This window comes from Mustelus asterias, unplaced genomic scaffold, assembly GCF_964213995.1.
Source record: "Mustelus asterias unplaced genomic scaffold, sMusAst1.hap1.1 HAP1_SCAFFOLD_35, whole genome shotgun sequence".
Taxonomy (NCBI): domain Eukaryota; kingdom Metazoa; phylum Chordata; class Chondrichthyes; order Carcharhiniformes; family Triakidae; genus Mustelus; species Mustelus asterias.
The window spans coordinates 2,889,150-2,913,039 of record NW_027590117.1 but is presented as its reverse complement, the minus strand read 5'-3'; the positions used below and the strand labels follow the sequence as shown (position 1 = coordinate 2,913,039).

The 23,890-nt window shown below is 44.8% G+C and overlaps 1 protein-coding gene, 1 long non-coding RNA gene and 3 other non-coding genes across 5 annotated transcripts; 3 read left to right on the top strand and 2 right to left on the bottom strand.

The window, feature by feature from the left end:
- The first annotated feature begins 665 nt into the window (after positions 1-665).
- Positions 666-8,535, top strand: LOC144482195 (uncharacterized). The gene is made up of 3 exons (XR_013495905.1): positions 666-763; positions 1,371-1,531; positions 6,158-8,535. It is a non-coding gene; the product is annotated as an uncharacterized LOC144482195 (long non-coding RNA).
- A 2,693-nt stretch (positions 8,536-11,228) lies between these two features.
- trnas-uga (transfer RNA serine (anticodon UGA)) lies at positions 11,229-11,310 on the bottom strand. Its single transcript has one exon. It is a non-coding gene; the product is annotated as a tRNA-Ser (tRNA).
- A 5,786-nt stretch (positions 11,311-17,096) lies between these two features.
- LOC144482194 (histone H1-like) lies at positions 17,097-17,762 on the top strand. The gene has a single exon (XM_078201402.1). It carries the CDS (start codon positions 17,097-17,099, stop codon positions 17,760-17,762), a length of 666 nt encoding a protein of 221 aa, XP_078057528.1.
- A 4,605-nt stretch (positions 17,763-22,367) lies between these two features.
- trnas-gcu (transfer RNA serine (anticodon GCU)) lies at positions 22,368-22,449 on the bottom strand. The gene has a single exon. It is a non-coding gene; the product is annotated as a tRNA-Ser (tRNA).
- A 327-nt stretch (positions 22,450-22,776) lies between these two features.
- Positions 22,777-22,848, top strand: trnaw-cca (transfer RNA tryptophan (anticodon CCA)). The gene has a single exon. It is a non-coding gene; the product is annotated as a tRNA-Trp (tRNA).
- The last annotated feature ends 1,042 nt before the right edge of the window (positions 22,849-23,890 follow it).

The window sequence follows — 23,890 nt, the reverse complement described above, 5'->3', positions numbered from 1 at the left end:
AATACGGTCTCTAAAAGCCCCTGGCTTCCAGCTTGCTTTCCTCTCGTTCATTTCTGTCGCCTGTTCCCTTCATTTCTTTCCTCCTTCCTTTCCCGCGGGTTTCAGCTTTTGCATCCTCTGACTTTCCGCAATCCTTTTGCCGCTTTAACTGCCATCAACGAATTATAATTGTACAACTATAATTGTGTGAGCAGTTCCACTTTAAGGATTCTTTCCGCCTCCAGCTCTTTGATTTCTCATTGGTTTCAGCTCCGGATCGAATTGAATGACGCAATGACGCTGGGCTGGGAGTGAAGCTCACGAGTTTGTTTATTTGGTTTGACCTAAAAAGAGGGCAAATATCAACGATAACCCACTACCATCGGACCGGCAGTCGCGCACGAGCGGCACAGTCCGATTGGACACTGCGTTACGATTGGCTAGACAAGATGTCAATCACATTGTGGGGCTGTTGTTGTTAGCAACGCGGTCTGCGATTGGTTACAATTGGGAGCATCATTTTCAATGGTCTCGAACTTCTGACTATGGAACCCATTGATTGGATAAGACAGCTGTCACTCAGTGGGCGCAGAGCGGCCATTGGATAATCGCGATGCGTCAATTTCCGATTGGTTTTCCCAGCTGTCGGTCACAGGCCGTTGGCGGGGATTTACCCCGGGCCCATCAGACACCGCGCGGAGCGGCAGCAAATGCACCGCAAGTGGCTTCAGTCCCCGGGTCCGGATCCATCCACAGCGGGGCTCCGGATGGGTGAAGGGTTTTGGTAGCGGGAATCTCATCCTGCCCGGCTGTAAATGGGGTGGCACAGTGGTTAGCACTGCTGCCTCACAGCGTGGGGAGCGTGGATTTCCTCCGGGTGCTCCGGTTTCCTCCCACAGTCCAGAGATGTGCGGGTTAGGTGGATTGGCCATGCTAAACTGCTCCTTCGTTTCATGGGGACCAGCTCGGGTCAGTGCTGGGGGTAGAACCTGGGTGGGATTGTAGTTGGTGCAGACTCGATGGGCAGAATGGCCTCCTCCTGCACTGTCGGATTCTATAAATCCGCAGCTTAGTGTTTCCAATGGCAGCTTCCTGTGTAAACATGTCACGCTGCAGTTCCCCCGTCTCAGCAATAGCGGCACTGCCCTAAAAAGAGGGCAATAGCGGCACTGCAAACTCCCTGGAGTCAGACCAATCAGCACAGAAATTGGGATCTTCCCGTGCTTTGTGTGTTGGGCTCAGTGTCACAGCAGGTTAGAGCAGCTCACTTTGCAGAGGCCACGGTTAGATACTGGGATCTTCCTGTGCTCTGTTTTGGGATGGGGCTTGGTTACTTTGAGTGAATCTCCCTTATTGTTTGGTTCTAATTACAGCCTCTCTCTCTCTTACAGTCAGTCTGGGTGTTCCTGACTGAGCAGAATGGCCTGATCTCACCACACATATTGAGAGGGAGGAGCTGCCGCTCGAGATGAAGATGATTGAGAACTCCAGCTTTCTCTCCACTCGTTTACTGAGTGGGCCTTCATCCATCATTAGTTTTCCAGGATGTCAGGTACATGAACATCTTCACCTGCTGTGCACACTGACCTGACAGTTTTGTTTTCCATCATAGTTTATTACAATCCATTTAATTATGCATCTTCAGCCTTGTTGAAGCAATATGTCAGACAACACTTTCCACAGTATTGTCTGTTGAAGTGACTAGCCATGAAACACCAGGACCACACTCCTCAGAAGGACATTCACGCCGCAGGCGATAAATTTTTCCGTATTCATCGACCTTGTAATATTTAAGGACAGCAAGCTTGACCTTCTTCCTCTTGTGCTGATTTTTCTTTGGTGTGGTGTAAGACTTCTTCTTCCTCTTCTTGGCACCACCACTAAGTCTCAATACAAGGTGGGTAAGACTGCACTCGGCCGGTTCCATTCTTATCTTTCTGGTCATATGCAGAGTATCACCTGCAATGGTTTCTCTTCCCATCCTGTTCTGTTACCACCGAAATCACCCAAGGATATATCCTTGGCTCCTTCCTATTTTTCATCTACACCTTACCCCTCAGTGATATTATCTGAAAGCACAGTGTTAGTTTTCACATGTCTGCTGATAATACCCAGCTCCACCTCACCATCACCTCTCACAACCAATCCCCTGTTATTAAGTTATTACACTCCTTCTCCGACCTCGAGTACTGGCTAAGCAGAGAATTCCCCCAATTAAATATTTGGAAGACCAATGTTTCCACTACAAATTCTGTTCTCAGTCACTGAGTCCATCTCCCACTGTCAATGTCCGAGTTTGAAACAAACCCTCATAATCTTGGCACCTCATCAGACTTGGAAATAAGATTCCAACCACATATCTGTTCCTTCACCAAGTTCACCTATTTCTAGCTGTGTAACATCACACAGTGTTTGTAATACCTCAACTCACCCGTCCCTGAAACCCTCATCCATGCTTTTGTTACCTTTAGACGTGACAATTCAAACACACTCTGGCCCAGCAGAATTCCTTGCTGAGAGGACATTAGTAAACCAGATAGGGTTCAATGACAAGCGACAATTAGATTTTTGATTGCAGATTCATAGTGAATTCAAATTTCATCATCTGCCATAATATCCACATAATACTACATCTGCCATGTAGATGCCCACACACTCAGCCTGTCCAAATCACGTTGGAGGATCTCTGCATGCCCCTCAAAGCTCACCCTCCCACACAATTGTATCATCTACATATTTGGAGATAATACATTTAGCTCCCGTGTCCAAATCATTAATATATAATATGAACAGTTGGGGTCCTCGCGCAGATCCCTGCAGTACCCCACCAGTCACTGCCTTCCAATTGGAAAAATACCCATTTAGGCCATCTCTTTGCTTCCTGTCTGTTCACCAGCTTTCTATACATCACAAGGCACTACCTGCAATCCCATGTACTTTAATTTTATATAGTAGAGAGGTGGCACAGTGGTGAGCACTGCTGTCTCACAGCGCCAGGGACGCGGCTTCGACTCCTGGCTTGGGTCACTGTCACTGTGAAGTCTGCACGTACATCTAGGTACGTCTGCATCTATGTGGGTTTCCTCTGGGTGCTCCAGTTTCCTCCCACAATCTGAAAGATGTGCTAGTTAGGTATATTGGTCATGCTAAATTCTCCCTGAACAGGTCGCAGAGTCTGGCGAGTGGGGGATTTTCACAATAACTTCATTGCAGTGTGAATGGAAACCTGCTTCTGACACTAAAAAACAAATTAACCTTTAAAACTTAAAAACGTCATGTGAGACCTTGTCCAAAGCCTTCTGAAAGTCTAAATAAACCGCATCCACAGGTTCTTCCTGGTCAACTCTCCTAGTTACATCCTCAAAGAATTCCAGTAGTATTGTCAAGCGTGATTTCCCTCCCTTAAATCCATGCTGATTATAACCCTGCTTTCCAAATGCTTGATGATGGACTCCAGCAACTGCCCGCTGACCGGCGTTCAGCTCACTGTTCATTGGTTCCCTCTTTCTTTTCTGCCTCTGTTCTTGAAGTCCAACAGGTTTATTTGGTAGCAAATACCATTTGCTTTCGGAGCGCTGCTCCTTCGTCAGATGGAGTGGAAATCTGCTCTCAAACAGGGCAAACTGTGGCCTGTTTGAGAGCAGATTTCCACTCCATCTGACGAAGGAGCAGCGCTCTGAAAGCTAATGGCATTTGCTACCAAATAAACCTGTTGGACTTTAACCTGGTGTTGTTAAAGCTGTTACTGTGTTTACCCCAGTCCAACACCGGCATCTCCACATCATCTGTTCTTGAATACAGGGTTTAGATTAGTTACCTCTCTATCCTCTGAAGGTGCTGACTCTGGCTGGGTTCAGTTCCACACTCACTGGTTCCTCCCTCTCTCCTGAAGGTGCTGACTCTGGCTGGCTTCAGTTCTACACTCACTGGTTTCTCTCTCTCCACAGAAGGCGCTAACTCTGGCTGGATTCAGTTCTACACTCACTGGTTCCTCTCTCTCTACTGAAGGTGCTGACTCTGGCTGTGTTCAGTTCTGCACTCACTGGTTTCTCTCTCTCTCTCTCTCTCTTGAAGGTGCTGACTCTGGCTGGGTTCAGTCCCACACTCACTGGTTTCTCTCTCTCTATTGAAGGTGCTGATTCTGGCTGCGTTCAGTTCGAACTCACTGGTTTCTCTCTCTCTACTGAAGGTGCTGACTCTGGCTGGGTTCAGTTCTACACTCACTGGTTCCTCTCTCTCTCTCTGAAGGTGCTGACTCTGGCTGGGTTCAGTTCTACACTCACTGGTCCCTCTCTCCCTCTCTACTGAAGGTGCTGACTCTGGCTGGGTTCTGTTCGGAAGCTGGAAATCTGAAATGAAAGCAGAAAAGCAAGCTTAGCAAATTGTGCAGCATCTGTTTAGAGAGAGAAACAGAGTTAGTGTTTCAGGTCTGTGACCTTTCATCAGAACTTGAAAACATAGAAACTGGGAAGTGGAGTCGGCCATTCAGCCCTTCGAGTCTATTCCATCATTCAATGTGATCATGGCTGATCCTCTATCTCAATTCCATGTTCTCATTTTTCCCAATACCCCTTGATGCCAGTAAAATCTAAAAAAAACCTCTCTCTCCTTCTTGAATATATGCAGTGACTTGGTCTCCACAGCTTCTGAGGTAGAGAATTCCACAGGTTCACCACCCTGTGGGTGAAGAAATCTCTCCTCCTCTCCTTCCTAAATGGTGAACCCCGTATCCTAAGACTGTGTCCTCTTGTTCTACATTCCCCAACCAAGGAAAACATCCTTCCTGCAGCTAATCTGTCCAGCCCTGTTAGAATTTTATGTTTTAATCAGATCTCCTCTCATCCTGTCCTTTCTGTTTTTCACACCAAAATGTAGAACTTCACGTTTAGCCGCGTTGTCCTGCATCTGCCATGTGTTTGGTCACTCACTCAAGTTGTCCAAATCACCTTGAAGCCTCCATGCATTCTCCTTCAACTCACAATTCCGCCAGTTTTGTGTTGTCAGCAAATGTGGAAATGTTACGTTTGGTTCCCTCATCAGGTCGTACATGTTTGAATATGCGCTGAAAAATGGGATTAGAATAGATAGATGCTGATGGCCAGTACATACACGAGGGGCTGAATGGCCTCTATCTGCGCTGTAAAATTCTATGACTATGACCTCTTAAAGAAGTCATTCATTGGCTGTCCTTTGGGAACTCCTGACATAATGATTTGTTTGATAGAAATGAAGATCTCTTGTCTTTTCTCTGGTGTCTTACACTTTGCTCCTTGCTTCCTGACTGGAATCTCCAAACTGGGGAAATTGTGGATGTGGTGACATTCCCTGTTGGGGATGAAGCTATTGTCACAGAGTCCTGTGTTGTCAATATACCGACCCGTTAACATAGTTCCCCAGTTTCACTGGATGTTGACAGAATATTTACCATTGATTTGGTGTTCTACCTGCCAGCTGTTCATACGGAATACAGATGTTGTGAATGAGCATTGTCCACCTCCACTTACAGCAATGATAGTGACAACCTGCATCGTTTCCGGATAGGGCTGGAGTCATAGTCATACAGTCACAGAGATTTACAGCTGGAAACAGGCCGTTCAGCCCAACTTATCAATGCCGCCCAGGCAAAATTGTAACCACCTCTGCTGCTATCTCTGACAGCTCGTTCCAGACTCCACCCTCTGTGTTTCTCCCCTCTCACTTTAAACCTATGCTCTCCACTTTTAGACTCTCCTATCTTTGGGAAAAGATATTGACTATCTTGCTGATCTATGGCCCTCATTATTTTATAGATCTCTATAACATCACCCCACGCCTCCTACACTCCAGGGAAAAAGTCCCAGTCTATTCAGCCTCTCCTTATAACTCAAACAATCAAGTCCCGGTAGCATCCTAGTAAATCATTTCTGCACTCTTTCAAATTTAATAATGGTCCTTCTATAATAGGGTGCCCAGAACTGCATACGGTATTCCTAGTGTGGCCTTCCCAATGTCTTGTGCAACTTCAACATGATGTGCGAAATCCTATGTGAGGATAAATGGGCCAATACATTGCATTGCCATTCCTATAGTTGTTAATGAAGTGAAAAAGCCGGTGTTTAATGAAATGCCCCAGGTGGAAATCTGCTCGAATGTGGCAACACTGCAAAATCCTCAATTATTGTTGTTTCTGCTCAACCAGCCCCAGAAGCTTGGAAGGTGGAAGTCCCCGATTGGTCTGAAGTTGGAGGTGAAGAGGAGCCAAGATTCAACAACTTGCTGACAAACATCAAAAGGCAGCTGCTTTGGAGCAAGGCGATCCTCGAACAGGCCACTCAGAGTAGCCAAGACCCTGGAACATCATCGCTGCTGGAGAACAGAGAAGATGTGAGGCAAGGCAGGATGCTCGAGTGGTCAAAGATGGGACTGAATCATTGGTGGAGACTCCTACTCCAGTTCTGACTCCTTCTGGCATTGATGGACGGTTTGAAGTGGAGGAAATTAGTCAGGATGGAAGTGGTGATGAGATTCACAGTTATTCCCTCAGCTGAGAGACCATTTTTAAGGCAACCTGTGCAGCAACTCCACTCTGGGGTGGGTGTCAGATCAGCTCACCAGATGGAAGGAGGACTGGAGCACAGATGAGGCCATTCAGCCCCAATAATTTCTTAAACGCTCTGCTGTGCAGTTCAAAAACTGAAAGTCCAGGATTCAAGCCATGTTACGCAGGCGACTGGGAAAAGCATCATTGGATGAATCAGATCAGTGGCCCATACTGGAACGACTCAAAGCCCAGCAGAGAGATGTCAACATGAATTTTCACTTTTAATGTCTCTTCTTTACTCTAAACAATTTGTTGTGTTTGTATAATTATCTTAAATATTACACATTAAAACAAATACTCGGAATATTTAGCATTGCCAGAGAAGTGTAACCAGGAACAGTGCCCTGTTCATTCAGTTTGGGGAACACTTCCTGACAGAGGAAGATTGGGACATGACAGCTTCTCCCTGTCAGCTCTTTCCACTTCCCTCCACAATTCTGAACACCTCTATCAAATCTCCTCTCAACCTTCTCTTCAGCAAAGACCCAAATTCTCCAATCTCCCGATGCAACTGAACTTCTTCATCCCTGGACCCTCGCCCAGTGATTTATTGCAACCTTTTTTATGCCTTCCCCTCTTTTCTAAACAGTGCTGTCCTGCAGATAATGCAATACTCCAACTGAGGCCAAACCAGTGTTTTATACAGCTTTCCCATAACTTGCTTGGTCTTGTAAACTGTGCCCCTATGTATAAAGCTCACAATCCCAAATACATTAGTAACCACACTCTCAACCTGTCACCCAAACAGCAATTATTAGTGTCACATTTAATCACAAGTCCCTTGTTCCTGCATGCCTTTACAATTGTATCATTTTTTTCATATTGTCTCTCCCTTTACTTCCCACTGAAATAAATCATTTCACACTTCTCTGCTTTAAATTGGTCTTGTCTCACTAATCCACAAGCTGTCGAAGTAACTTTGAGCTTCAACACTACCCCCTCACAGTTCACAATGCTGTCACGTATTGTGTAATTCCCACAATTTTGAATGTGTGCTCTGTGCAGCATTGCCGATGTCTCTAATATGTATCAGGAAGAGCAGGATTCCTAACACTAACCCTCCTGGAATCCCACTTTAACCGACCTCCATTCCAAATAAAAACATTTCCCACTGCTGTGTTTCCTGTCACTCTGTCAGATTCCTATCCATGTTGCTGCTGTCCCTTTTATTCTATCAGCTCCAAATGTTACCACAAGTTTGCTGTGTGCCCCTTTATTTATAAAATGCTTTTTGGCAGTCCATGTTCACATTTACCACATTCCCCTCATCAACCTTTTCTGTTACCCTCATTAAAATCTTAAGCAAGTAAAATATGATTCCCCTTTAATCATTATGTATGTGTTTTCCTTAATGTACATCAGCACAAGTCAGTGTTCATTTAATCTCCAGTGTTTGGAGAATATTTCACGTTGCTGAGGTTAAACTGATTGGACTTTAGTTGGCTTATCCTCACAGCCTTTTCTGAAGAAGTGTATTTACCATTTGCAATTCTCCAGTCCTCTGGCACCACTCATATAACTAGCTCGGATAGAAAACTTTTAACCATTGCCTCTGCAATTTCCACCCTTTTTTTCCCCCTCAGTATCCATGCTTGTGGCTTGTCCAGTCACAAGAACACAGGAAATATAGGGCAGACATTTACTATGTGGCTCATCAATAATGTTAAACCATTCAAAACAATTATGGTTTATGTGTCTTTATTGCCATACAGTGCAAAGCACATAGGCACAGTAATAAAACAAGAACAGCAACATCATCAGACAATACATAGATAGAAATGACACTATATTTCTGACAAGTTTTCTAAAAAGTCACTACATTTTCTGCATTCCTAACAAAATCATTTGAAATATCAGCAGTTCTATTGGGGAGAAAACAAACTGTGACTATTAAGATGTGAATCAAATTTCTGTAGTTGATACTGACGATCACCAAAAATATGGTAACTCCGAATAAAGAACTTTTCAAGCTTGGGTAATAAGGTCATGTATCAATTTATAAATTTGAACTAAACCATAAATCAACCTCTTGAAAGGTTGCAATCCAATAATTCTTAATCCCTCACTAAGTATTCCCCTCATGCCTTCCATTTTCCTGGTTACACAGCTTTGCACTCTTTCTATCAGCTGTATATCTTTTTGAAAGTGTGGGTTCCAAACTGTGGATGCAGACTCCAGATGTGGGCATACCAGCTGCTTATGGAGTTTCAGATCTTGGGATTGAACTCCACTTTACTGCTCACTCCCTTGATTCCCTGAGAAACCAAAATTTGTCTATCTCAGCCTTAATTGTCATAGACTGTCATAACCTGCAGTGTAGATGGAGGCCATTTGATCCATTGAATCTGCACTGACTCTCTGACAGAGCATCCCACCCAGACCCTATCCCGGTAACCCCACATATTCTGCTAATCCCCCGAACCAATATATTTGGTACACTAACAGGCAGTTTAGCATGGTCAATCCATCTAAACTTTGGAGAATGGGATGAATTGCAAACATGGGGAGGATGTGCAAACATCATACAGGCAATCACCCAAGGTGGAATTGAACCCGGTTCCCTGGTGCTTTGAGGCAGCAATGCTAACCACTGTGACACCACTAGGGTATTCAACAATGGAGCATGTCAAAGGATCACAACCCAATGAGTGCAGAAATTTATTCTCATGTCAGTCCGAAATGATCTGATCCTTACACTGAGCCAGCTTACGCAATCTCCCAATGTCCACAAAATCAAACCCCTTCAGAATCTTGTATGTTTTAATGTTTTGCCTCTCATGCTTGTGAATCACAGAGAATACAGACCCAGTTTACGAAGGGTCACATCATACGAAACCCTTTCACCCCCGTGGACCAATTTACTGACCCTTCATTAGTGATTGAAGCATAATGAGAAAACCCTTTCCCGCAGCGAGTAGTTCAGCTCTGGGATGCATTGTCTGACAATGTGGTGATGCAGCTTCAAGTGAGGCATTCAGAAAGGAATTGGATTGTTAAAGTTACACCAGCAGAGTGGCACTGGTTAGCGCTGCTGCTTCACAGCGCCAGAGACCCATGCTCAATTCCTCCATGGCTGACTGTCTGTGTGGAATTTGCACATTCTCCCTGTGTCTGCATGGGTTTCCCCAGGTGCTCCAGTTTCCTCCCATAGACTAAAGATGTGCAGAATAAATGGATTAGACATTGTATATTGCCCCTTAGTGACCCAAGATGTGTAGAGTAAGAGGGTTAGAAAGATGTTCTTCCAGAGAGTCAGTGCAGATGCAATGGGCAAATGGCCTCCTTTTACACTGTGGATTATGCGGGATCCAATGGATACTCAGTGCTTCCATTTGTGAAGCCAAGGATCCCATCCACTTTGCAAGCGACTGTCCTGAACTGTCTCACTTTCAAATATCTTCCTGAACCTACTCCCTCTGAGCCTGCACACAGTTTTGAACTGGACCATTCAGTTTATTTTGCCTCTCCCCATCTCTTCTGTCAAAAGGCAGCACTGTTCCTGAGTGTGGGATTAATAACGTGTCTCTTCCACATACTGCAGCTTCTGTTTCTCCAAGAGAATCTTTCTGGCTAAAGCTGGAATTTACAAGGATTTCTGTCACTGAGACATTGTCTGGCCGTCTGTGTCTCACCACCCTAACTCACTCTGTCTCTGTCTCTCCCTCCACCCACTCTCATCCACTCTATAAGAAGGCGGGATATTGTTGTTTAGTGACTGAGTGCACACAATCTGTATCTTCATCTGATCAAATAGAATTCAGCTTGTGAACAATATCATCATTTCAACCAGTTCTGGGTTAAATCAGGCACAGCTCTGATTGGCTGCAGCCCCCTGAATCTGGGGAGCAGACACTGTGAGCATCGCCGGCCTCAGAGGCTTTTACAGTTACTGAGCTGGGAAACTCCAACTAATCCCTGAGAATCCACAGCACAGAGCGAGAGGAGAGGAAAGCCTGTCCTGGGAGCTGTCAATCTGAGACAGTTTGATCCTGTCAATGTGCAGATGTGAACCTGCTCCTTCCATTCCCAAACTGTCATAACGAGGAATACAGAACGCCCAGTAATGACCAGCTTGTTGCAATGTGTTTGAATGAACATGATGTGATATCATCGAAGCAGCATTTTGAAATATTCATTCAATGTATTGTAATGAAATGTATTTTTATGCTCTGTGTGCATTCTTATGCCATTGCACAAGAATCTTCCTCTGACATGAGACCGTATTTTGCCTTTGTGCCTTGATACTGCTTTTAAAAGAAAATGTTCATGTTATGAATTTTCTCATCGAACCACAGGAAGAATTATAGAAAAATAACAGCACAGAAGGAAGCCATTGAACCTATCCTGCCATGCCAGTCCAAGGACACAGCAAGAAATCTCACAACACCAGGTGAAAGTCCAACAGGTTTATTTGGTAACAAAGCTTGCTGCTCCTTCATCAGGTGAGTGGGAGTTCTATTCACAACAGGGCATATAAAGACACAAATTCAATTTACAAAATAATAAGGACACCCAGGTGTCCTTTCCAAGCCCATCTTCCTGCACCCAGCCCGGAGCCATGCAGCTGAATGCACGATGGAGATCCAAATACGATATGCCAAAACATTGCAAACCTTCTTTGAGCCAGTGGCTGCCCTGAAGCAGTAGAGTTAATATTTCAAATCGCACGCGCTGCGAGCAGGGTTCGAACCTGCGCGGGGAAACCCCATTGGATTTCAAGTCCAACGCCTTAACCACTCGGCCATCGCAGCTGCTTATTTGCTATTGTGATGTAACCGCCTTAGCAACATTCACAGACCTTTATCAGGCACCGGAATGATGCAGAGCACAGCCTGTGAGTTGAAATTTGTTCGTCTCCTTTTAATTTGTATCTTTGTCTCTGATCCAGAACTCATTCACTAGTTCAGAGACTTGTTATTCTTTTTCAATAACCTTTCATTAAAATCAAATTGAACCCGAATTCTGCATCCGAAAAATAAAGTCCACTTCATTTCAGTCAAATGGTGCGTGTAAACCACAAGAGGGCGCCGATAATGTCCAATATACATTACCAATGCGATGGCCGGGAATCGAAGCCGGGTCAAGGCAGCTATGCTCACCACTCTCCCACCATCGCTCACTCTGCGTAAGCAGTTGTTATTTTCATTAGTTATAATTACAAAACTACCTGAGTTGCTGATTTCCGCAGACACCAGGTGTGTCCTTGGCCCATTTTTTAAACCTGAACTTCGCTTGTCTCGTTTCTCTGGACAGTTTGAGCCACCTTTTTGCTGTTGTTTCTGACTGATAACTCTGATTAGATTTGCAGTTCATTTGAACAAAGTTTCCACTGAACGGAAATTGAAGCTGGATTTTATGTTAGAAACACATGGATGATGAGAATATTTGGTGATTTTTTTTAGGAGTGTCCCCCTTCTGTTCTGACCAGAGATAGCCAATTAAATAAGTCAAAACTCTGGGTCAGGAACTGACCCTTGGTCAAATGCTCGCACAGTCACCACAACACCACCTGGCTCTGTCACCCCCTCTTTATTTATAGAACGAATACACAAGCAATCAAGTGGCAGACAAATCACAGCTTAGAGAATTATATAACCGACATTCCCGTTCTGGGAGTTTTACACTTTCCGATAGATCGGGGTGAGCAGGGTCGCCCAATCAGAAAGCAGGTCCTTGGGACATGGAATTTGATTAATATCATGTTTTGCAATCATGTTAATCGGTCAGAACCATGTTGATGTTATTTCACTCCAATCTATGAAGGTTTGATTGAACCGTGACCTTGTTGCACAACTTGCGTTCAGCCAGGAGATGGCAGCAGGGAAAAATAATTTGGATTTGCTGTTTGTGTCAATAAATCGAGTCATGGAGGTTCACAGCATGGAAAAAAGCCCTTCGGCACAACATGTCCATGCCGCCCAATTTTTTCCATTAAGTTCGTCCCTATTGCCCGTGTTTGGTCCATATCCCTCTATATCCAGCTCACCCATGTAATTGTCTAAATTCTTTCTAAAAGACAAAATTGTACCCGCCTCTACTACCTCTGGCAACTCGTTCCACACACCACTCTGTGTGAAATAAATTGCCCTTCTGGACCCTTTTGTATCCCTCCCCTCTCATCGTAAACCTATGTTCTCTAGTTTTAGACTCCCTTATTGCGGGAAAAAGTTGTTGACTATCTACCTTATCTATTTCCTCATTATGATATAGGCCTCTTTATATCACCTCTAGGTCTCCTGTGCTCCAGGGGAAAAAAAAGTTCCAGTCTATCCAGACCCTCCTTATAACTCAAACCATCAAATCCTGGTAGCATCCTAATAAATCTTTTCTGCACTCTTTCTAGTTTAATATCCTTCCTTCCCATAATAGGGTGACCAGAACTGTACACAGTATTCCAAACGTGGCCTTACGAATGTCTTGTACAATTTCAACAAGATGTCCCAACTCCCATGTTCAATGTTCTGACCACTGAAAACAAGCATGTCGGATGTCTTCTTCACCACCCTGTCCACATGTGACTCCACTTTCAAGGAGCTATGAACCTGTACCCCGAGATCTTTTTGTTTTATAACTCACCCCAACGTCTTACCATGAACTGAATAGGTCTTGTCGTGGTTTAATCCACCAAAATACATCACCTTACATTTATCTAAATCAAATTCCATCTGCCATTCATTGGCCCATTGACTCAATTGATCAAGATCCCACTGCAATCTGAGGTAACCTTCTTCATTGTCCACTCTGCCACCAATCTTGGTGTAATTTGCCAACGTACTAACCATGCCTCCTAAATTCTCATCCAAATCATTAATATAAATGACGGGGGTAGGATGAGTGACTTTGCAGATGGCATAAAGATTGGCTGGGTGGTGAAAGGGAGGCTGAGTTTCTTTGTCTGCAAGAAGATGTAGACAGGATAGTCAAACGGGCGGATAAGTGGCAGATGGAATTTAACCCCGAAAGATGTGAGGTAACACACTTTGGAAGGAATAATTTGGCAAGGAAGTATTCAATGAAGGGCATGGCACTTGGAAGTTCTGTGGAATATAGGGACATTGGCGTGTTTGTCCATAATCTCTGAAGGTAGAAGGGTATGTTAGTAGGATGGTGAAAAAAAACCATATGGGGCACTTGTCTTTAACAATCGGGGCATCGACTGCAATAAAATGTCATGTTGGAGTTGCATAGAACTTTGGTGGGGCCACAGCTAGAGTACTGTGTGCAGTTTTGGTCGCCACAAGATAGGAAGGATGTGATTGCACTGGAGGGGGTGCAGAGGAAATTCACCATGATGCTGTCTGGGATGGAACATGTAAGTTCTGAAGGGAGATTGGGTAGGCTTGGATTGTTTTCTTGAGAGCAGAGAATACTGAGGGGGGACCTGATCGAGGTGTACAAAATTATGAGGGCATCGACAGAGTGGATAGGAAGCAGCTGTTCCCCTTGGTTGAAGGGTCAGTAAAAAGAGGACATAGGTTCAATGTGAGGGGCATGATGTTTAGGGTGGATGTGCGGAAAAACATTTTCACCCAAGGGTAGTGACGGTCGGGAATGCGCTGCCTTGGAAGGTGATGGAGGCAAGTTGCCTCACATCCTTTAAAAATATGTGGTCAGCAATTGGCATATCATAACATTCAGGCCTATGGGTCAAGTGGTGGTGGATACGATTTGATTGGAGATCAGATGCTTCTTCAATGTCAGAGCAGACTCGATGGGCCGAAGAGCCTCTTCTGTACTGCATGATTCTATTATTCTAGAAACAAATTCACCATGAACCGTATCAATGTCAGCCATATTTCTTGCCAGTTCTCAGATAGACACTGATTGGTTCGAAGTTTGTGTCATTTTCCAGGATCCAGCTCAATTAAATAAATGTATTTCTTATGTTCTGTGTGTCATCAATAAAAATCTTCCTCTGACGTGAGACCTTGTTTTGTCCTTGTGCCCCTGTTGATGCCTTTGTCATTCTGCTCATGCTTTGATTTTCCTCATGTCACCTTAGAAAGAACCAGAGAAATGTAACAGCATAGAAGGAACCCATTCGGCCTATCTTGTCCTTGCCAGACTGAGGACACTCAGGTGTCCTTTCCAAGCTCACCTTCTTGTTATGTAGCTGAAAGCATGCTGGAGATCCAAATAATTCTTTCCAAAAAAATATGATTTGCAACTCTGTGGCTGTCTAAAGCATACATTTCCAATCACACTCGCTGGCAGCGGGGCTCGAATCTGCACGGAGAAACCCCATCGGGTTTTAAATCCAACGCCTTAACCACGCGGCCACAGCAGCTGCTTATTTAACAAATTAAAGCAAATCACTGCGGGTGCTGGAATCTGAAACCAAAAGAGAAAATGCTGGAAAATCTCAGCAAGTTTGGCAGCATCTGTAAGGAGAGAAAAGAGCTGACGTTTCGAGTCCAGACGACCCGTTGTCAAAGCTTTGACAAAGAGTCATCTGGACTCGAAACGTCAGCTCTTTTCTTTCTTTACAGATGCTGTCAGACCTGCTGAGATTTTCCAGTATTTTATCTTTTGGCAGATCTTATTTGTCAGAATAATGAAAACAACCGCAGTAAAGTTCATATTAACTTCATCAGGCACCAGGATTGCGCAACACACAGTGTGGGAGCTGAAATTTGTTCCTCTACTTTTACTTTGAGTCATTGTGTCTGGCTGAAAATTCATTTATTTGGTCAGAGACTTGATTTTCTCTTCCAATATTTTTCATTAAAAAAGAATTATGTCCGAACCAAAAATGAAAAAGGTATCTGCATTTTATTTCATTCCTGTCAAATGTTGCGTTCGCCCTGTTTTTGTCCACTCAGTTTAAAACACAAGAGGCCGTGGATAAGGTTCAAAATAAATGACCAATGCATTGGCCAGGAATCAAAACTGGGTCATCTGCTTGGAAGGCAGTTATGCTCACCCCTATACCACCATCGCTCACTCTGCTGAAACAACCGTTACTTTCATTAGTTATAATTACTGAACTTCCTGAGTTGCTGATTTCATCAGATACCAGATGTGTCCATAGCACAGTTTGTAAACTGAACTTGGCTTGTCTCATAGTTCTGGACAGTTTAGGCCACCTTTCTTTTTACTATTGTTTCTGACTGAGAACTCATTGATTAGTTTTGAGGCCTTTAATTTCATTTAAACAACATTTCAGCTGAAAGCAAATTGAATATGGATTTTCCATTGGAAACACAGCGATGATGAGAATTTTTAGTCAATTTTATTTTAGGAGTGCCCACCAACTGTTCTGACCTGCGATAGATAATTAAATGAATTACCACTGTGATGGCCAGGAACTGACCCTTGGTCAAATGTTCGCACAGTCACCATCATCACTCACCTGGCTCTGCCACCCCCTCAGTCTGAAAGTCCAGCTCTGACAGTGAATCTGGTCACCTTCGGGCCCAATCGGAGGATGGTCAGAACATGTCTGCCACTGTCAGAAACTCCATTATCAGCGAGTGGGGGATGATTACTTAACTGGCTGTCACTGGTTGTTGAGGTTGTGATTTACTGTTACCTGTCAGGGCAGGAAAAACAAATAAAACAGGAAAATTGAGAGACTCCGAGAGCAGTTAATTTGTATCTTCACCCTAAAGAAACATAATGATGTCTGCAACCGCTATAATAACTGAAAAAACAGATATAACTGGCTGTTGCCGCGGAATCTGGTTAACAGATGTGGCCGTACACCCCATGGACTGCAGCGGTTCCAGAAGGCAGCTCATCACCACCTTCCCAAGGGCAATTAGGGATGGGCAACTAATGCTGACCCAGAGAGCGACACTCACATTCCATGAATGAATTCAAAGACAATCTGCGGGGAGAGGGCTTCAGAGTGTTTAACAATTACTGAGGCGAAAAACTATAACGACGCCCCCGGTATACAGAGCAAAGGCTTAAAGGAGCAGAAATTCCGTCCTGGGACCTTACAGTTGGTAAAAGTTTTGTCCTGTGAATGTGTAGGTGTGAATATTGTGTAAGAGTGGATGAAAGGGACGGGGGAGTCAGACTAATCCAACTGTGTTTGTGTGTCTGTTCTGATCATGAGATCACCGAGTCTCTCTTGTGTAAAATAAAACAATTTTCCAATCAAAGATTCCCTTAATCCCCCTGCTGAGCCCCAAAGTGAGATTTCAAGGCAAATGGTTCGCTAAATTCAAGATTTCAGTGGAAAAGTAGAGAACATGTCAGCTATCGCGTGTGAGAGCGCGATCAGTGCAGCAGTAAAACGGGTTTCAGTGGAAAATGGAGTTCTCAGTTCGAGTGAAATCTTTTCAACAGCAAACATTCGTGTGTCAGAGACATGAAGGATGTGAGCTGGATCTCTGGAGAGGCGGAATTTCATTGCAAGGGGAGAGTTTGTGAGGAGAGAGAAACACAGAGAGGCTGGAGGAGCCGGGAGCTGACAGCAGCTTGTCTCTGCTCCGTCCGCTCTCTGCCTTTAAGTTGCTCTGTGCCGCCACCACTGGATTCATGTCGGATCCAGTTCTGACTCACACAGATTTTCCACACACTCTCGGATATGACTGAAACTGCAGCCGCCGAAACGGCTCCTCCAGCCGCTCCCGCTCAAGTGAAGTCTCCCAGGAAGAAGAAGGCGGCTCCCCGACCTGCGGCAGCCGGTCCCAAGTTAGGCGAGCAGATCCTCAATGTTGTGGCGGGTTGCAGCGATCGCAAGGGGATGTCCCTGGCCGCGATAAAGAAAGCTTTGGCTGGCAGTGGAGTGGATGTGGGGAAGCGCGGCTCCCAGATCAGGTTAACTATCAAGAGGATGGTGGAGAAAGGCTCTCTGGCGCAGACAAAGGGACAGGGCGCCTCCGGCTCCTTCAAGCTCGCTAAGAAGGAAAGCCTGGGGAAAATGGGAAAGAAGGTGAAGAAACCAACAGCCAAGAAATCTTTAGTAAAGAAAACAGCGGCCAAGAAGGTGACAACAAAGAAAGCAGCAGCCAAGAAACCCGCAGCCAAGAAACCAGCAGCAAAGAAAACTCCAGTGAAGAAATCAACAGTGAAGAAAACAAGCAGCAAGAAGGTGGCAACTCCAAAAAAGGTGGTGAAGAAAGCAGCCCTGAAGAAAAAGTCTCCTGTGAAGAAGGTGACGGGCGGAAAGTCTGTCAAAAAAGTGACTAAATCGAAGGCCAAACCCAAAGTGAAAGCAGCAAAAGCGAAGAAAGCGTCAGGAAAGAAGTGAAACAACCCGAGCAAATTGTAAACCTCTGAACCCAAAGGCTCTTCTCAGAGCCACCCACATCTCTCAGGAAAGAGCTGATCCCGCAAGAAAATGATTCCTGTCCCGCGGCCCGGCTCGTTCTCAATAGAGATCATTTCAAATTCAGACTAAAGCGAAACAGGCTGAATTTCATTTGCTCAATCGCCACTTTCTCGCATAATAAAGATGTCTGGTAGATTCAGTAACACTGGCGGCCAAACACCGCATTCGCGCCTCATTATTAACCGAATCCCTGCAGTCCCATCGAGTCTGCACCGACCACAATCCCACCCAGTCCGGATCCCCATGACCCTATTTACTCCCCGACACTCCGGTGCAATTTAGCATGGCCAGTCAACTTAACACGCATTTTGGTGTGCGGGAGGAAACCGGAGAAAGCCGAGGGAGAATGTGCAAACTCCACACAGACAGTGACCTCAGCCGGGAATCGAACCCAGGTGCCTGGCGCTGTGAGACGGCAATTCTTAGCCAAACATCGATGTCAGGAGTGGGATTTGAACCCACGCCTCCAGAGGAGACTGCGGCCTTAGACCGCTCGGCCATCCTGACTTCCTTAATTTTAACACAGGAGATTGCCCCAAGCAGCTTCAATAAAGTGTTTGCAAACAGCGAGAAGCAGATGTGTGTGACGATGTTGCGGAGGAAGATTATTGCTATAGAATCGACTGTGTTTAGGTCGGAATATGACTGACTGGGAATTGTTACGGGGCATGATGTGGAGATGCCGGCGTTGGACTGGGGTAAACACAGTAAGAAGTTTAACAACACCAGGTTAAAGTCCAACAGGTTTATTTGGTAGCAAAAGCCACACAAGCTTTCGGAGCTCTAAGCCCCTTCTTCAGGTGAGCTTAGAGCTCCGAAAGCTTGTGTGGCTTTTGCTACCAAATAAACCTGTTGGACTTTACCCTGGTGTTGTTAAACTTCTTACAATTATTACGGGACCAGGTTTAAAAACACAAAAGAACAAAGTCACGACCCGAAACGTTAACTCTGTCTCTCTCTCTCTTCACAAAAGCTGCCGGAGCTGCTGATTATTTGCAGCATTTTCTCTTTGATTCCATATTTCAAAGCTGCGGGTTTGTGGAAACACTTGTTTGTGACGGGTTTGTGTGGGGAGCTGTGTTTCGCTTCCATTGTTAATAAACGAGTTGAAATTGGCGGTTGCAGAAACTGGAGGTGGAGATGAAAGATCAGGGGCCATTCTGTGTGTGTGTGTCAGTCCGGCTCTCTCCTCCCTCCCGCTCTGTGTTTATTCTTCACTCTGTCTCCTCCCCTCTCTGCTCTCTCACTCCGCCTTCCCCAGTCAGGTCGGGGCGGGCTGTATAAAAGGAGCCTGAAAGATTTCCTCTCATATTGTGCAGAGATCTGAGTGAAGAATCATCATGTCTGGCAGAGGGAAAGGACAGTAAGAAGTCTCACAACACCAGGTTAAAGTCCAACAGGTTTATTTGGTAGCAAATACCATAAGCTTTCGGAGCGCTGCCCCTTCGTCAGATGGAGTGAAAATCTGTTCTCCAATAGTGCACAGAGACACAGAAATCAAGTTACAGAATACTAATCAGAATGCAAATCTCTACAGCCAGCCAGGTCTTAAAGGTACAGATAATGTGGGTGGAGGGAACATTAAACACAGGTTAAAGAGATGTGTATTGTCTCCAGACAGAACAGCTAGTAAGATTCTGCAAGATCAGGGGGAAAGCTGTGGGGGTTACTGATAATGTGACATAAATCCAACATCCCGGTTTAGGCCGTCCTCATGTGTGCGGAACTTGGCTATCAGTTTCTGCTCAGCGACTCTGCACTGTCGTGTGTCGTGAAGGCCGCCTTGGAGGACGCTTACCTGAAGATCGAAGGCTGAATGCCCGTGACTGCTGAAGTGCTCCCCCACAGGAAGAGAACAGTCTTGCCTGGTGATTGTCGAGCGGTGTTCATTCTACGCTGCAGGAAAGGATGTCCCGAGGCATGGTACATTGGGGAAACCATGCAGACGCTACGACAATGGATATCAGTGGTATAATTACTTCTTAGGAATTCGCAAGGGCAAGGGGATCACAGTGTCCGTGTATGAATATAAGAGGTTAATTCACATTCACTGGAAATGAGTGAATCTCCATCACTCTCTCTCTCTCACACACCCACACACACACCCACACAAGCTCTCACAGACCAACACTCACACATCTCCCACCACGACAGATGGCGAAATTCAAAATCAATAAAAAATCTGGAATTAATGGCCTTGAATCAACTTTCGTAAAAAAAGACAACTAAAGCACTAATGCTCTTCAGGGAAGGAATTCTTACCTGGACTAGCTTACATACAACTCCCGACCCACAACAATGTTGTAGGCCCTCGGAGGTGGCCTACCAAGCCACTCAGTTCAAAGGAAATTTGGAGACCTTGCCTTGTGGTATCATCGCTGAAATCTGAAACTTAGCTCGTATTCTGGGGACCCGGGTTCAAATCCTGACAAGGCAGTGGAATTTGAATTCAATAAAAAATATGTGGAATTAAGGATCTCCTGATGACTATGAAACCTTTGTCGATTGTTGTATTAATCTATCTGGTCCTCGAGGGACCAAAATCTGCCGTCTTTACACAGTCTGGCCGACATGTGATTCCAGAGCCACAGCAATGTGGTTGACTCTCAATTGCCCGCAGGCAACTAGAGTTGGGCAATAAATACTGGTCAGCCAGTGGCACCCATGTCCCATGAATTAATTTTTAAAAAAATGCAAGCCCAGTCAGCGACGCTGAAAAAATGCATTGAAGATTCAGAATGAGGAGATCCATCAACTCGTTTACAATCCCAGAGTTTGCAAATACAGAATGGATTCCAAACTAGTTTACTGTTCCGGGAGCTGACCGCCAGAACAAATTGCTTGTACACGCACAGTTCTACCAACAGAATCAGAAAGATCCCAATCCTCGAAAATCAGCAGATAATGCAAAACATATTCTGAATATGGCACAGATATAAAGGTAAAGTTACCATAATCCCAAATGACCATCCGCTGTTCCCCATCTCAACAGGGAGAGCTTAATGGTGTTGATTTAGCCTCAGGATTACTACACCTCAGGCGAGGGGCAAGGCTGAAAATATCTAACAGCACATCTGCATTTTCTTTGCCGTAAATTTGTATAAACTTCTTGTTTTCAGTTATAAACTGGAGGATACAGTATGTTTTATTAACGGCTCTTAAAAACTGTCCTGCCACCTTCAATGACATATGCACATGTCCAAATATGTCCTGCTGTTCTTGCACCCCCTTTTGGAATTAAATCCTTTATTTTATATTGTCGCTTTGTGTTATTCCCACCAAAATTAATCACTTCATTCATCATCTGCCACATGTCCTCCCATTCCACCAACCTGTCTGTGTCCTTTCGGAGTTCGACTGGAATTTCTGTAGCTCTTTTCACAACCATAGGACGTCCCAAAATATTTTAATGATGATAAAGTATTTTTGAAATGTAATCGCTGCCCAATTGCTGAACTTTTCAACTGTCTGTTCGACGACATCAGAAATTGCCAGATGGGAACGGGGAATAGTTGCTGCAGCAATGTCTCTGTGGCACAAAGAATGGCATTTTGGATTTGATTTCATTTGATTTATTATTGTCACGTGTTAACATACAGTGAAAAAGTATTGTTAAAGTATTGTTTCTTGAGCACTATATAGACAAGGCATACCATTCATAGAGAAGGAAACAAGAGAGTGCAGAATGTAGTGTTACAGTCATAGCTAGGGTGGAGAGAAAGATCAACTTCATGCAAAGTAAGTCCATTCGAGGTAAGTCTGTGAGTTCGGAAGTTCAGGATCCAGTCGCAGAGGGAGGTGCCGAGGCCCAGGCCACAGAGTTTGGAGATGAGTTTCCTGGGAATAATGGTGTTGAAGGCTGAGCTGTAGTCAATAAATAGGAGTCTGACAGAGGTAGCCTTGTTATCTAGGTGTTCCAGGGTTGAGTGCAGGGCCAGGGAAATGGCGTCTGCTGTGGACCTGTTTGCGGCAGTGGGTACCAGCATGTTAGACTGCGAGTCATTTTCTTGTGAAATGTTCAAAGGTTGTGGGTCCGAATCTCATCGGAGTCAGCTTTCTGGGTAAAATTTGAGGAAATTAGGAACTGGTGTGTCAGTCTTCTCAGAGAAGCGAAACTGCCGCCTCGAACTTGGAGGACATTCGGCCCATCAAGCCGAAACCGACAACAATCCCACCCAGAATGAGTCCCCGTGACCCCATATGTTTACCATGCTAATCCCCCTGACATTAAGGGGCTATTTAGCATGGCCAAACCAGCTAATGTAGCACTAATTTTTATGGCTGACCTGCCGATTCTGGAAAGACAAAATCTGCCACTGGCGTCTGCTTTGGAGCTTCCGAAACCACATGTTGACATGGTGGCAAACTCGTGTCCAAAGCGGGTGCCCTGATTTGAATTGACTGTCAGATCGAGTTTCTCAGAGGATGAGAATTATGGGAATATGGAATTGTTCTGGTCTGATCTCTCAAGCCTGAGTGTTCAAACTTCATCTTGGAACCTCAAAACACTGAACGAACCATCACCGACGAGGATGGGATTCGAACGCATGCGTGCAGAGCACAATGGATTAGCAGTCCATCGCCTTAACGACTCGGCCACCTCATCACGCAATAGAAACCAAGCTTTGACAAAGGGCTCGAAGTGTCAGCTCTTTTCTCTCCTTGCGGATGCTGCCAGACCTGCTGAGATTTTCTAGCGTTTTCTCTTTTGACTTCTCACCAAACCAGGGTGTTTTAACACCCGTAACAAAGAACATATTTCTCCCGCATGATAATGCTGTGTTGCTGCTTTCTTGTTAATCCGGTTCGCTGCTACTCTTCCATTCGATGTGTAACCACAGAAAGTAAAGAGGGAGACAGTTCCATTCCCTGGTCCCAGTTTGATTTTGAATTCACCGAACATAACCCGGATGTAAAATGCAGCAAGTAGTCTGAGCTTGTGGCGCAACGGTAGCGCGTCTGACTCCAGATCAGAAGGTTGCGTGTTCAAATCACGTCAGGCTCATGAAGCTTTTCTACGTCGGATTTTGTGTCTGGGTAAAATTGGTATCTTGGTAAAGTTGATTGTTCCCGAAATGACAAATTTCAAAACGATGGTAGAAATGATATTTTAGGGATGCTTCCGGTTCGCATGCTCAGTTTTGTTTTTGCAGTTTTATATCTGAAACAATGTGTCAGAGTTGTGAGGTGTTCATTGCTTGCAAAATTAAAGCTAGGTCCACAGACTCAGATGTTTCTCTGGGTCATCAAAGGAGACAGCTGACTGTGGCGATTTAACTGGATGATTCACACATCAAGAGAGGAGCAAGGCTTCGAAGCCGGGCCTTCATGAACAATCTCAACCGATACAGGAATTAATCCCCTGCTTTTGGCTGAATAAGCTGTCCAACCATTTAATGAAAGGGCAACTCTCCGAAAGCCCATGCTACCAAATAAACCTGTTGGACTTTCACCTGGTGTTGTGAGACGACTTCCTGTGAACCTGGGACATATGCGCTGTGTTCCCAGTTAATGAAAATCAAGATGATGAAACAAATTTACTGTCGAGAAAACCCAGATTTACCTTTGGGCAGCAGCCGAATGTTACGATTTGATGTTGGTGAGAACATGATAGCAGATGATGGTTTCGATCCATCGACCTCTGGGTTATGGGTCCAGCCACTCTGCCCCGAAACGTTGCCGCTTCCTGTCTATTCCTGTTGCGCGGGTGAGAGGAAACTATTCATTGTATTTGTATTCAAACAAGACCCACGTGTTGGGAAGCGCACCCTGGCTGGACAATAACACTTAACATCAGCCCGAATCAAACAGACAGAGAAAGACACACAGAGAAGCAGTAAGAGATGATCAGGACACACACAGAGCGATAGACAGAGAAGGTACCGAACAAACCAACAAGATACTGAGGTGGAACAACTGATTATGTTTGAAAAGGGATCTTCTGTTACATAAAGATAGACCTTGTTTTAAAATTAATTTCATGTAAGTGTAACTGCACTCTCTGCTGTGTAACTGTTCTCTCTGTTGTGAAACTGTGACTCTGCCGT